General features: G+C 34.5%; 1 protein-coding gene across 18 annotated transcripts in view; it reads right to left on the reverse strand.

The window, feature by feature from the left end:
* Positions 1 to 12,945, reverse strand: part of SOX6 (SRY-box transcription factor 6) — a 375,371-nt gene that overhangs the window by 168,163 nt on the left and 194,263 nt on the right. For all 18 annotated transcript variants that reach the window (XM_064657436.1, XM_064657427.1, XM_064657438.1 and 15 more), the window contains one exon: positions 4,656 to 4,745. In XM_064657436.1, coding sequence (XP_064513506.1) covers positions 4,656 to 4,745 — 90 coding nt within the window. The remainder of the gene's footprint in view (positions 1 to 4,655; positions 4,746 to 12,945) is intronic.

Below are 12,945 nucleotides of genomic sequence, written 5' to 3' on the forward strand. Positions count from 1 at the left end.
AGACAAATTTTATAAAATAGAAGGAAAAAATAACATTTTAAAATTTTTCATAAACCATGCTTAAAAAACAAATGAATTCACTTGTAAAAAAGGAGAACATAAACTTTCTGAAGGATTCTTTCATGCACAACTCTCTCCAAGACTATTCCAGAAATGGATAGTGTTAAATTACTAGATTCAAACAGTTGTGCCTCACTGTCCTCTTCCAGTCACTAATACACACCAAAAAAATGCTCCTAGAAAGCACCTCTTTGAGTCTCCTCTGTTTCCTTATATGAGGGACAAATATCCTTTCCAAAATTGTTTATAGTATATCTTAGAAGGAGACTATCAAGTGGGTGAAGTTTCTTCACTTTGCTAAATTCAACATTTCCTAGGAAACAGGAATGCTGCCTCCCACCTACCCAAATATTTTGAGTCCATTAAATGTGCACATGTCACACAAAACAGGAGATTTAGGCTCTTATTGATAGCGTAGCAAATATAAAAGGAGAAGGAATAAGCACAGGATTCCACATAATGGAAACAGCCTTCTGTATTGGATAAAGCTATGGACACCTCTCACTCACCTCCCCAAAATAGAGTATACTGTACAAAGACAGCATGTGACACTCAAGTCACAATGCCTATAAATACAGATAGTTCCAGTTGTAAACACCACCAATGGAAGCCAGAGGACTAACCTGCAACACAGTAGCTGGTGACCCAGGAGTCACTCTTCTCTAAGGCTGCTAGACCAATTCTGACCCTTTCACGATAACATCATTGCTTAAGTTACTTAAAGACTGACCTTTCTTATTTGATCTTCAAAGACTCTGTGTGCTGAGAAAGACCATTGCGGGCTATTTCAGTAGGACAACTGCCTGATGCATGCAAGACTATGCTATTCCAGAGATTTATATTTGGAACAGAAACAGAAAACTTAAAACAGACTCTGTATAGTGATAAATGATGCTACTCTGCCTAGCTGTGGCTGCTGAAGAAAAACCAGATAACTAAGCAACAGAAATACATGCAGTGAGGGAGGGTGAGGACAGAACTCTGTGCACCCAAGTATCTGAAAATACAGAAAAGAGTCCTGCATCACTTTGTTTATTCAAATACATAATAACAACAATTAGAACAAAAAGTATTTCCTGATCCTAGTTTTTATAAAAAAAAGACCCAATACTGCAAAAGCTGGACGTAAGCCTAACAAATTGCTTGTATACCTTAAATAAATCTATTTGCATGTGCACCCTGGCAAATAGCACATAATCAAATTATTTGTACAGGCAGTTCTGGTTGGGTTTTTTTTCCAGGTGAGCAGGGCATTTAACTCAGCTCAACTGCTTCATAGATCTTTGAAAATTTGACCTATGAGTTTCATTTATAAACATATCAAATGAACAAGCAGACTTATTTAACCACTGGAATTTGGCTACAAAGCATTCTGCCAAATGCTCCTCAGAGTTTCATGAAACCTCCCTGAAGTCAATGGCTTGTTTGGCTGGAATTCAAGGAAGAATCTGGACCATTATCAATAACTGAAATCCTAATAAAGAAACTCAGAAAAAGCAGTTTTACAAGTGAAGCACACTATGCAAAAGTAATTGTGAACAGGAACAATCCCACACTGAGAAAAAACGAATTATTCACTGTTTGTTACTTTTGTATTGGCTTCTATTGTTTGAATTAATAGATATAGTTTATAATTATGTCTTGATTAACACTATTGTGTTCTAAATATAGAAGGTAAAGCAAGAAAATACCATTTTTATTTGTTTCTCTCAACCAATTATCTTTTCTTCTCGTCTGTGTGCTTCCCAAACATGAATAGAAACAGTTTGTGTCAGTGGTACTTTTTTTTTTCTGCTTTCATCCTTTTTTCTGGCACTGATTCTTAGTGAGCTGCCTTCCCACAACCAAGATGCCAGTCTTTCACTGAAGGGGGAGAGCTGTAGTTGTGCAGACACAGAGGAAGAATATGTGCTCAGGTTATCCTTAGCGAGAACAACGCCTTCTCTCTAAAATAAACAACTCCCAGTAACAGTCAGTGCAAAGAGCAGTTCCTCACAGGACCACACCTTGCTTTCTTATAATCAAGATTTTTTTTCCTCTAATGAATTCATCAATTTATTTTTACTACATCGCTTCATGTCTTTAAGTTAGGTTCTCAGTAATATGAGCAGAAAGTCTGCAGAAAAGCCAAAAATATCAGCCAATTAAATAAAATTATTTCGAATCTAACAGAAATTAAGGAGAAATATATCTGCCCTCCCAGAGACAACAGATTTTCAAATGTAGTTTTTTCAGACCTCATCATGCCCTGCCAGTTACACAGCTGAAAATTCAATCAGCACTATGAAAATGAACTTCATGATTCTGAAATCTACCACCTTGGACAATGAAAGAATTTATTTTAAAGTATGCTTCTTTGGTGAATTAAAAACTCTCTCTGGTTCCCGTACTTCATTTTGTTTCCTTCATGTTATCTTGTTTTCATGCTGCCATGTACTTGATTGTTGATTTTTTTCGGTTTCCTTCTTTCTGAGATGATTTTTAAGGTACACAAATGCTGATATGAGCTAATACCCAACTATTAGGTAAATAGCAATTCTATCAGCTGGAGGTAACCAACCTGAGGACAGCAGTTAGGCCATGAATTTGGGAAACCAAAGGGAATGAGTTCAACTTCAGACCTGCCACTACTCCTGCTATGTAACTGTGCATCTAGTTTTCTTCTTGCACAAAATGACACCAATGTCTTTGCCAAGAGTTTTGAAGTGTAAAGCACAACACAAGAGCAACCATCCTTTATCTTCCACGTTGGTGCTGTTTTGCAAAAAGTTTACATGCAGTTGCAGCAGCAAAGATTCATTATTGCATCTTGCTGGAAGCCAGCTAATAGCATAGATGAATATTGCAGACATTGTGACCACTTAAGGACAGGTTACACAGGAAAAGAGCTGTGGGAACTAACTGAATGACTGTCAACCCATAAATCTGGTGAGCCTAATCTGATGATCCTTTTTATACAGCTAATAAGCTATTCCCTACCCAGAAAGGGTAGTTGAATGAGTTGAAAATTCTTCCAAATCTGAGTGAGAATGCTTTGTAGGTAGACAAGAAAAGGGTTAGAAGCAAGAACTCTACACTCAGCAGAGATTACATATGCTAAGAAAAGAGGGGGAACAACATAAATCCAGAAAAAAACAAAGTTTTTTTTTTTCAATAAATGAAAGCTCATTAAAAAGCTTTTTGTGCCATATAAAAGAATAAAGAACATTATTCTGCATTGTTAGAGATCCCACCTCTTTTAAATTTGATTCGCTAATAGCATTCAAGTAGTTTCTATTTAAAGACTAAGTAGCTATATTTTGCAATTAATGGACAATAATAATTGAACAAGCATTCAACGTTTTTCACACTATTAAGAGACAATATGGCTTTAAATAGAATGTGATTTCAAGACATAATTTTGGGGGATTTTATTACAGCCAATTTTAACATGTTCCTGTAAAATTGTATACTATGTTTCTGCCACTTATATTACTATAGGATTTCTTACTTGCTTAACATACATGCATTATCCTAATTCTGCCAGAAAAATCAGGAGAATCCAGGAGATTTTTGATCCTGAAGGAACTAGTTACAACTTACTTATTAAAAAGGGCCAATCTTTTGTCTATTTGTATAATTTAAAAAAAAATTTAAGAAAATTGTACTATCTTAAATTTCCCTGGTGGAAACTTGAAACCCTAAGAATCAATTTTCATCAAATAGAATCTTTTTTTAACAGTAAAGATTTATTAATATTATGAGCATAATTCTTTGTCTCTACACCTTAGTTGCAATTTAATAAAATTATACAACTGAAGAGAAATGAATCTTAGGTACTTTGTGTATTCCTCAAACATGCCTTATGTTCCCTTCTTACAGAACAAAAACCCCACCTTTTAGATTTGTTGTTTAACCAATAACACCAAATTTCTTCTCACTAAGAAAATGCATGGAAAAATTGATGGGTAGGGAAAAACACTTCAAGTTTTCTACCTAATACTTAATTGTCAAGAGAATTCCACTTTTCCTAGCTTGGTAGGTTCAACAAATTGTGAAAATATTGGAACTTATTGTCCATATATACAATAAAACTTGCACTGGTTTCAGTAGGTCCCAAATTTCATCCAGAGCTGCTCTTTCTCTGCAGAAATGGAATTAATATAAACAAACACTTTTTTTTTTTTGCCAGTTTTGAATGAAATATTTAGAACAGTAATCACACAACTACCCCCTTTTATAATCTGAAAGCAGTTTCTACATATAATTTATGCAACTGGGAAGAAGCAGTACCAAGTACTCATAACTCCATGTTTCTTCCTCTTCCTCTGCTCAGAGATATATAGCTCATGTCAATGAACTAATGTAACTAACCTGATGTTTGTGATAACATCCTTGATACTGCCTATAACTGATTATGACATACTCTATTTTTTTTGGCAGACTCATCCATCATTTCGAAGATAAACATTAAAAACCAGAGTGAGTTGACTAATAAGAGGAAGGTACCCTCTAGTTATGATAGCTATTTCTATTATTTTTTCTGAACTTTCAAAAATCTTCAATCCTCTTTTTAAAATATATGCAAACATTTAAAATTTGATCTAGTCAGATACCTTTAATTTCACCAAGGAGATCACTTGTGTTTAATTTTTCCATCTTCTCCTTCCAGTCTTTAGAAAGTAGCTTTTCCATACAGGATGAATCTATTTAAAAAAAAAAAAAAAAGAAAGAAACAGAATTATCAAATATATCCTCACATATAAGGAAAACAGGTGCCACCTTCATTTTAAAACTGTTCTTCCTGTACCAGTTGAATGATAGTTTAGAAGGGAAATGAACTTGCAGCCAAACAGAGTTCTTATTTAACTGCATTTTAAATCCGAAGTAATTCCCCTGAGGTTAATGGAGTTACTATGGATTTAACAAGGGTCTAATTGAAAGAAAAACCTAGTTGAGGATTTATGCATGCTAACTGCCAATTTACATGCATAGATTGCCAATGTATATATGAATTCTGTCTTTTTCATTTGAGAATGATTGTACACTTGAAATTATACATGAAGATTTAGTAGCTTTTTTTGGAAATTTGGCACACAGTGACATCTGAAACCCATTTTTATACCCATGTCAATGCAAAAGTTATTCATGTAATGTCTCCATGGAATTCATAAAAGCACTCTACATATTCGATGTTCACAGTATCAGGAATTTTCTCAGTACACTATAAACAACATGCAATGATTAGAAGAGAGGCTTTCATAATATGAAGTTCAGAATACATTTCAAGTTGTTACCCCAATCTGGGAGGCCTTCTGTAGGCAAAACTGTCACTGAAGTCATTACACTTTGGAGAAAGTAGAAGAGGCCTTAGTAAGTTTTCTATGATCAGACCCCAATTCCACTACAAAATTTGATACTGAGGATAACAGACTTCAATAAATTCTAAAGTTTTTTTCAGTTCCTAAATTAAACTAACTGGCTCTGAAGCCTAAATCATACATAACCTTGCAGACAGCTTATAGAAGGTGACTTTTAATATGGGAATTTTTATGAACGGAGCCTACAAGCCTACAAATTCTCCTGAAGGGAGCCTACAAGAAAGATGGAGAGAGACTATTTACAAGAGCATATAGTGACAGGACAAGAGGTAATGGCTTCAAACAGAGAGTAGGTTTAGATTAGAATTAGGAAAAAATTCTTTACTGTGAGGGTGGTGAGGCACTGGAACAGGTTGCCCAGAGAAGTTGTGGGTGCCCCATCCCTAGGAGTGTTCAAGGCCAGGCTGGATGAAATGCAAAGCCATCTGGTCTAGTGGGAAGGTGTCTCTGCTCATGGCAGGGGGATTGGAACGTTAAGGTCCCTTCCAAACCAGGCCATTCTATGATTCTGTGGTTGATGTTGTGTTACAGATTTTTATGACTTTAGGAACCACAACTCAGATTTATAAACAATTACCAAGCAAACTCTACAAACAATTGAACACTTATTTTTCCTTCCCAGTTAGCAATAACAGAATTTCTGTTGAACTTTGTGCATTTACTTTCATCTGTAGAAAGACTCATCAACAATGTTTATGTTAAACTCCTTGGAAACCCTTAGGCTCAGTTTTGCAAGATATCAAAAACATTATCTGAATGTTCCCAAAGCAAATCTTTGCAGAAAGCCTTCATTATAAGACTACACATCACTCTGGGTGGTGTTGAGCACATCACTCCTTAAGGCATACACTGGGAATAGCCACACACCTTCACTTGCTAGAAACTCTCACAGCAAGGTGCCACTTGTGTTAGGAGAAGAACAATTCATAGCTTTCTAAATAGCTAATAAGATTCCAAATTTTGATAATTTTAGTACTGATCCCACTCCTGTCACTTAGGAATTAACATTAGGTCATACAAGAAGGAAGAATTCAGTCTAACTTGTCTTCTGCTAAATTACTGGCAGATTAAGGTCAAATCGTGGCTCAAATTCCCGTGTCAGCAGTCTCAGCAGAAGCACTCACACAAGTGAAAGCAAAAGCAAAAGAGCCCAGATTTAAGAACGGCAACACAGATCATTTAATTACAACGGGTAACAGTTTGTTCCACCTCAGAGGATTCCAAAAATACTCAGAGGGAGGAGAAGCATTCGAACAGGTCACAAAAGGAGGAGTTAAAGCTTTAGGGAGAAGTTTAAAGAAAAAAAAGGTCATATGACCAATCATATTTTAGGGTGCAAGTCATTTCAGCCTAAAAATTCACAGTAGCATCGCTCATTTGAAATAAACAAACAAACAAAAAAACCCAAACAAAACAAAAACCAGCTGAAAACAAACCAAACTGTAACTACCGAAAGATCAAAGATCAGGTTTTAATTGCAACACATTTTCACTGTGCAAGCCTCCATGGAAAGACAACGCAGCTCATAAATATTTTTGAAGTAATATTTCAGCAGAAAAGCTAATTTATTTACTAATTATATCTTTCTGTGAAAGAGACAAAATTAAGGAGCTGTAAGTTGCAATAGGCAGTGTTAAAATACTTGTTATATAATAACAATTTACTTTTAACAATAACAGGCACTTATTACTTTTATGAGTTCTGGCCTGATAATAGGAGAATCAAGAAATAACCATCAATTACCAATAGAACATTATAATTTGTCCTTTTTTGTGATATCATGATTAGTTTAAAAAGACGTTTCTATGTTTCTCCCCTGCCAAAATTTCAGACCCCTTGTCCCTGAAAAAAAAGATCTTTAGAGTTTTATTTTGATGTTTGCTATAAATTATGTATTCTACTGCTTTTACCTAAGATATTGTCCTCAATTCACACAAAGAAAAAACATTTCATTTAAAAAAAAAAAAAAAAAAAAGAGGTAAGTAGCATATTACAGTAGTTGAGAAAATACTTTCCTCAAAAGCACTTGTTTTGTTTCTTCTCTTATCGTTCTTAAGAACACGCATGTAGTATTCTTATATTATGTAAGGAAAAAAAATACATTTCTGCAGACAGACTGAGAAAGAACTAGAATGAAAAACAGGTCTATTTGTGTGCCTTCTTTTTGATATAATCACATTTCAAGTTTGAATTTTTATCTCTATAAATGACTGAAAAATTCCTTAAGAATGAGTTCTTTTAACACCCTTATCTTATTCAAATTCTATGTTCTAGATCTGACCACACAATTTATAGCTACTGTATTTTGTTTTTGGGAAGATTACAAAATGATTACACAATGAGCCTTTTAATAAACTTTTTCATAACATTGTAAAAATAGCTCTCTTGAAATCCTGTAAATTTTCAATTAGCATGTTTATTCTGCATAATTTTTTAGAATTTAAAATAATGATATGTGTCAAAGCTCTCTGGAGGTCTTCCACATTAGACACAAAACCAAATATAAAGGCTTATACTTGAAAGGCATGTCTCCCTTCAAGTTCTGTATTCTGTGTTCACAAACACATTTTGAAAAGGATTGTGAATCAGAAAGGGATTTTTCTTATTTCTGTACTGAAAATTAATTTTTACAGACCTATAAAATCTACAAAGATATCTTCTGACATCAGTAAAATGTCTTCATCCATATTGATTCATTTTCTGATTTGATTCAATATAGAAACAAAACATCGAATTGGAATCCAGCACTGAACATTGAAGAAAGAAGCCCAAATTCACATCTGCACTGCATCGCTCTCCCTGCACTGAGGCTCTGCTTCAGCACTATTCCAAAACCTTGTGGATCCTGACATTTTCAAAATTCAGGGGTATTCTTGCTAAAGACAATTATAAAGAAGCAATGAAAGAAATTAGCATTTATACATTTTTAGCTCTTCTCACTGACTTTATAAACCACAGTTATGCTTATGCCACAAAATAGCATATTTTCTACTGGCACATGTAAGATCAAACTCATGAAGCTGCGCTGGAGCAATTTATTTTATGAAAAACACGCAGCTTCTCATCCTTTATATTCTCTTGTGAACTAGAAAAAAAATTTCTTTCAAGGACAGCAAACAGGTTAAGTATAATTATGATGACTAAATTAAATCATTGAGTATTATTTAATATCATGGTTTGTTACATACTTAGTTAGCAATTTTAATTGTAAACTAAAGGAGTTTAAAGTACTGTGAGAATCTTGTTAGACATGACAGTTTTGAAAAGGTGAAGAGAAGAGGATGTTAAAAGATATATAATCAGGGGGGGAAAAAAAAGCCAAGGGAAAAAAACCTAGGTGTTAGCTGAAAAGGATCTCTTCACAATGACAAAGCATCGATGAAAAGAATTAACATTTGTCCGTTGGGTAATCAATCAGTCATGGAATGGATGGAATCCAGCTCTTTGTTGCACGACCGGTGATGAAGAACGAGCGTGTTAGCTATCACAGCCAAGCTCTCAAGTTCTTCTGACTGAATGAAAGTCATCTTGTTTGAATCAAGAGTAGCTTTTGCCTCTTGTCTCATCCTTATTCTCCCCTTTTTTTCAGGTTTTTTTTGTGTGTTTTTTTTTCTTTTAATTTCACTTTTACAGTCATCAACAAGTTACCAACCCCAGCTATATCTTACATGAATACTGTATGACCTTACAGTGGCCTGCACCTATCCTCATTGATTTTGGGGGGTTGTTCCTTTTTTTTCTTTTTAATTCACTGAAGTAGCCTCCTATTACTTTCTTTGAAATACAGACACAAAAAAAAAAGACGTTCATGCCATGTGTGAGTTTTTGTTTTTTATGGTAAAGTCATACATAAAAGAAAACCTAAATGTGAGAGTGCAGCAGCAAAACTTCAAAGCACTGACTGTCAGACATTATTATTTCAAATCAGCTTTGACTTTTTGAGACTTAATAAAACACTATAGTACAGACTGGCATATTTATAACATCTATACCAGTGATCAACTGAACTGTCTTATTCTTTCTACTGTGCAGTGCCTTGTTATTTCTTTTATAATAAGCTTCCCTCAAAACATGTTTAACAATACTGCAAACTGATAATTATTAATGATATGAGTTCTAAAACATGACTTGTTTTGCATACAATTCTTTTTGAATGCATACATTACTTTGTGACAGAAGACAAAAGCACATTGATTTATTAATAATGATTGCAAATGCATGGCAAGTTCATAAGCAATAGAGAAATATAATTCAATCAAAGGTATAGAGGTATAGGTGACATATTTCTACATGCATCTGAACTGTTACATCTCAAGGAAAGAGGCACTGGAAAAGACAAGGTAGAGGATTTAGAAGAGAAATCAGGCATGCTGCAAGAGAAATTGTTCTAAAGCATGATCAGATCCTCAGCAGGGGGAAGATACAGTTCCTTTCTGCATTTTAGAAGAACGATAGTACAGACCTAGAGGCATCTTTGTCTCTATTTCAGGACTATAGTCTGTAGTTATACCCCATTATAATTCAGTAGATATTGCTAAACATAAAAAGATCTCATTTTTGCAGGGTTTGGGACTACCTAACACTATGCAAGTTCCTTCATCTCTAATGTTCTATATTCCCAAATCTACTCTCATTACATTTATTTGCCTTCAGCTCCAGGGGAGACAAAAGGTGTCCTCTGGATCAGCTTTTGTCAAATAAGTTCAAATGCCTCATGCAAGTCTACATAAGAAAAACAGCACAAGTGGAATTAGCCTGTCAGCATCTATGAAACATTTGTTAGAGAAAAAGTATTGTGTGGGTTTGTTTTTTTTTCTTTGAAACAATATTAAATGAGAGTATGAACTCCTTGTGACAGATATTGGCCTACCGCGCTGGATTCCTTCCACAGAGGAGCTGCTTTTTTCCCCCAAAACCAACTAAACTGCAAATAAGCATTAAAGTGACTACCATTTCTTGGTCTGCTTCGTGTTGTACCTTTGCATAAGTCACCACATGCTCCATGTGCAAAAGGGGTTTTTTTTTCAAGTGAGTGAAGCTAAGTACATGGCATCTAAAATAATAATACATCATGGATCTGAAAGAGGCATACTTGTTTCAATATTCTTCATGGGATACTAAATCCTCTTCAGAGTAGAAAAATCAAAATTAAATCAGTACTTTACAAATATTTCTGAATAAAAGTCAAGCAGAATTTAGAGTTACTCTAGTCAATGTTTGTTACTTACAATTAAACTGAAACACCAGGTCCATCAGTGCTATTATTAGATCCATTCACAAAAATTGTGAATTATTCTGAAAACTAAGTATATTTTTTAAAATCTAGTGTTTTAATAAACTTGTGCTGGGACTTTTGATTAACTGATCCACCTCTGAGTACATGACAACAGCTTGCTTATGCATCTCTTTTGAGTTCACTGCCAATCAGATTTCCTTGAGATAAAGAACCTCCTAGTACAGAACTAGATCATAAAAATATTTCCTAATTTTCATGCTTCATACTGTGTATTTTAAAATTATATGCAAACTCTAACATTTCAGTATCAAAAGGAAAGGCAAAAGGTTAATTTAATTCACTTTGAAAGAACACAATTTTATAATCTTCTAACAACCCAAAATTAAATTAAGGACTTTATGTTTTCATTCACTATTTGAAAAATAAAATATAATTCAATCGTGACTATTAGAAACTTAACTGCTGGATGGAACTATCTATCCTGTTTTATTCCAAGGATGTAAAGTTTGTTACTAAAATAGATTTTTTTGTTGCCATAGTTACTTTTTTTCTTCTTTCAAGCACAAATTATACTTTTCTGTTTCAATAAACTTTAAATAAAAGAAAAGGAGACAGCAACAATACAAAACTAATCAAAAATCAGCCTGAAGGCTTAACACACATAGTTGCAATGTATTGCCACTGTCTCTTGTTCACAAGCAGCTTGGCTCCAATCTTGCTGTCAGTGGAGCGGCAGGTCAGGGGAATCTCATCTCATCCTTCTCAATTTCCATACTATTCTCATACTGTAATTAATTGTCATGGTCTATCAGAAAATTAAAATATAAGGCATTTCAACATGTTGTTAGCCAGCGAACTTATCTCTCTGGCCAACTTTTCAAGAATTTCTTGATTTAATAAACTTTCAGAAAACAAGTTCTTGAAAAAACAAAAATGCAATCACAACTCAAAAATGAGCAAAGTGACATTTAGAACAGGAAGACAAGCTAATCCCTTTTGCTTTATTTATTGCAAAATACAAATAAAATCAAATCACTCCTAAATTCTATATCTTGCTTAGGATGTTAAGGAGACAAATAATCCTGGCCAGTCACTTACTCCCTCCTCTCATATTGACTCTTTCCTACCCAGGCAGTACTGTAAAAGAAAAAAAAAAAAAGGGGGGGGGGATAAACACTGCAAACAAGCAAAAACAAACAAACAAGTAAAAAAGGCAAAGAATCCTTCCTAAATAGAATCATATGCAAAAGGCAGTCAGCTCACAGTAGATGTTTTCTTGCAAGAGCAATGATGGAAATGCAACTGAGATCTGACTACCTAACATACAGTTTTGTTTAGGACAGGGAACCAAGCAGATCTGCCAATTGCTGTACATTTTTTCACAGTGACAAGATTTCCACAATATGATAAAATTAGAACTGTAAGAGCTTGGAGAGCTCTCTTAACTTTTAATTAAAACTCTCCAAGCTCACTAAAAATAATTAGGCATTAAAATGTTCTGGTTTTCCTCTGAATTCATTTGCACTACTTCAATGGTCTAGATCTTGCATGAAACAACAGACATTCTAAACAGAAACACTGGAATTAAACTGGGGGTAATTTTCAGACCTGCTTTCTGTGATGTGGCTACTGGGAAAAACTGTAGAGTCTAAGCCTGTACCAATTCTGCCTAAAATGGCTTGCTTGAACAGGAATTCTCTAGTGCAAAGAGCAGAATTCTGCTCAATGCAAAACTCTAGATAAAAAGGAGTTTGAATTTCATGGAAAGAATAACCCAAGATACAGTTCTGACCTTTATTTTTATTTATTTATTAAAAAGCAGGACCTTTAACCTTGCAAATGTTTTTGTTCTCTTAAAATAACTCATACAATGCTATATGCCACACTATTTTTAGAAAAGCAACAAGAGAAAGCATGCTTTTCCCATACAGCAGGGCACTGATATAAACATCAACACAGATGCTCTGTGAGAGAGAGCTGGACTTCTCAAGCACTTGATCATTAAGGAATGCACCAACTGTTTTAGATAATCTCGTGCCAGCTCAAATTCTGCTCCACACTCCCCTTTGGGAGTGGCAAATCTTGTCCTGCTCCTAATTTTTCATTTTACTCACTCCTCCATTCTTTTTTTTCTCTTTTCCCCCTAGAACAGAGGGAGAAAAAGCATTGTGTGCCAAGCAATGCAAGACTAGAATCACTTCCCCAAACAGAGCAAAACTTTTAGACAATTAACCCTCCCCTCTTCTTTCAGATAAATTACTAAGTATAAAATGCAATCTGTTTCCTTTG

The sequence above is a fragment of the Pseudopipra pipra genome, chromosome 6 (assembly GCF_036250125.1).
Source record: "Pseudopipra pipra isolate bDixPip1 chromosome 6, bDixPip1.hap1, whole genome shotgun sequence".
Lineage (NCBI taxonomy): Eukaryota > Metazoa > Chordata > Aves > Passeriformes > Pipridae > Pseudopipra > Pseudopipra pipra.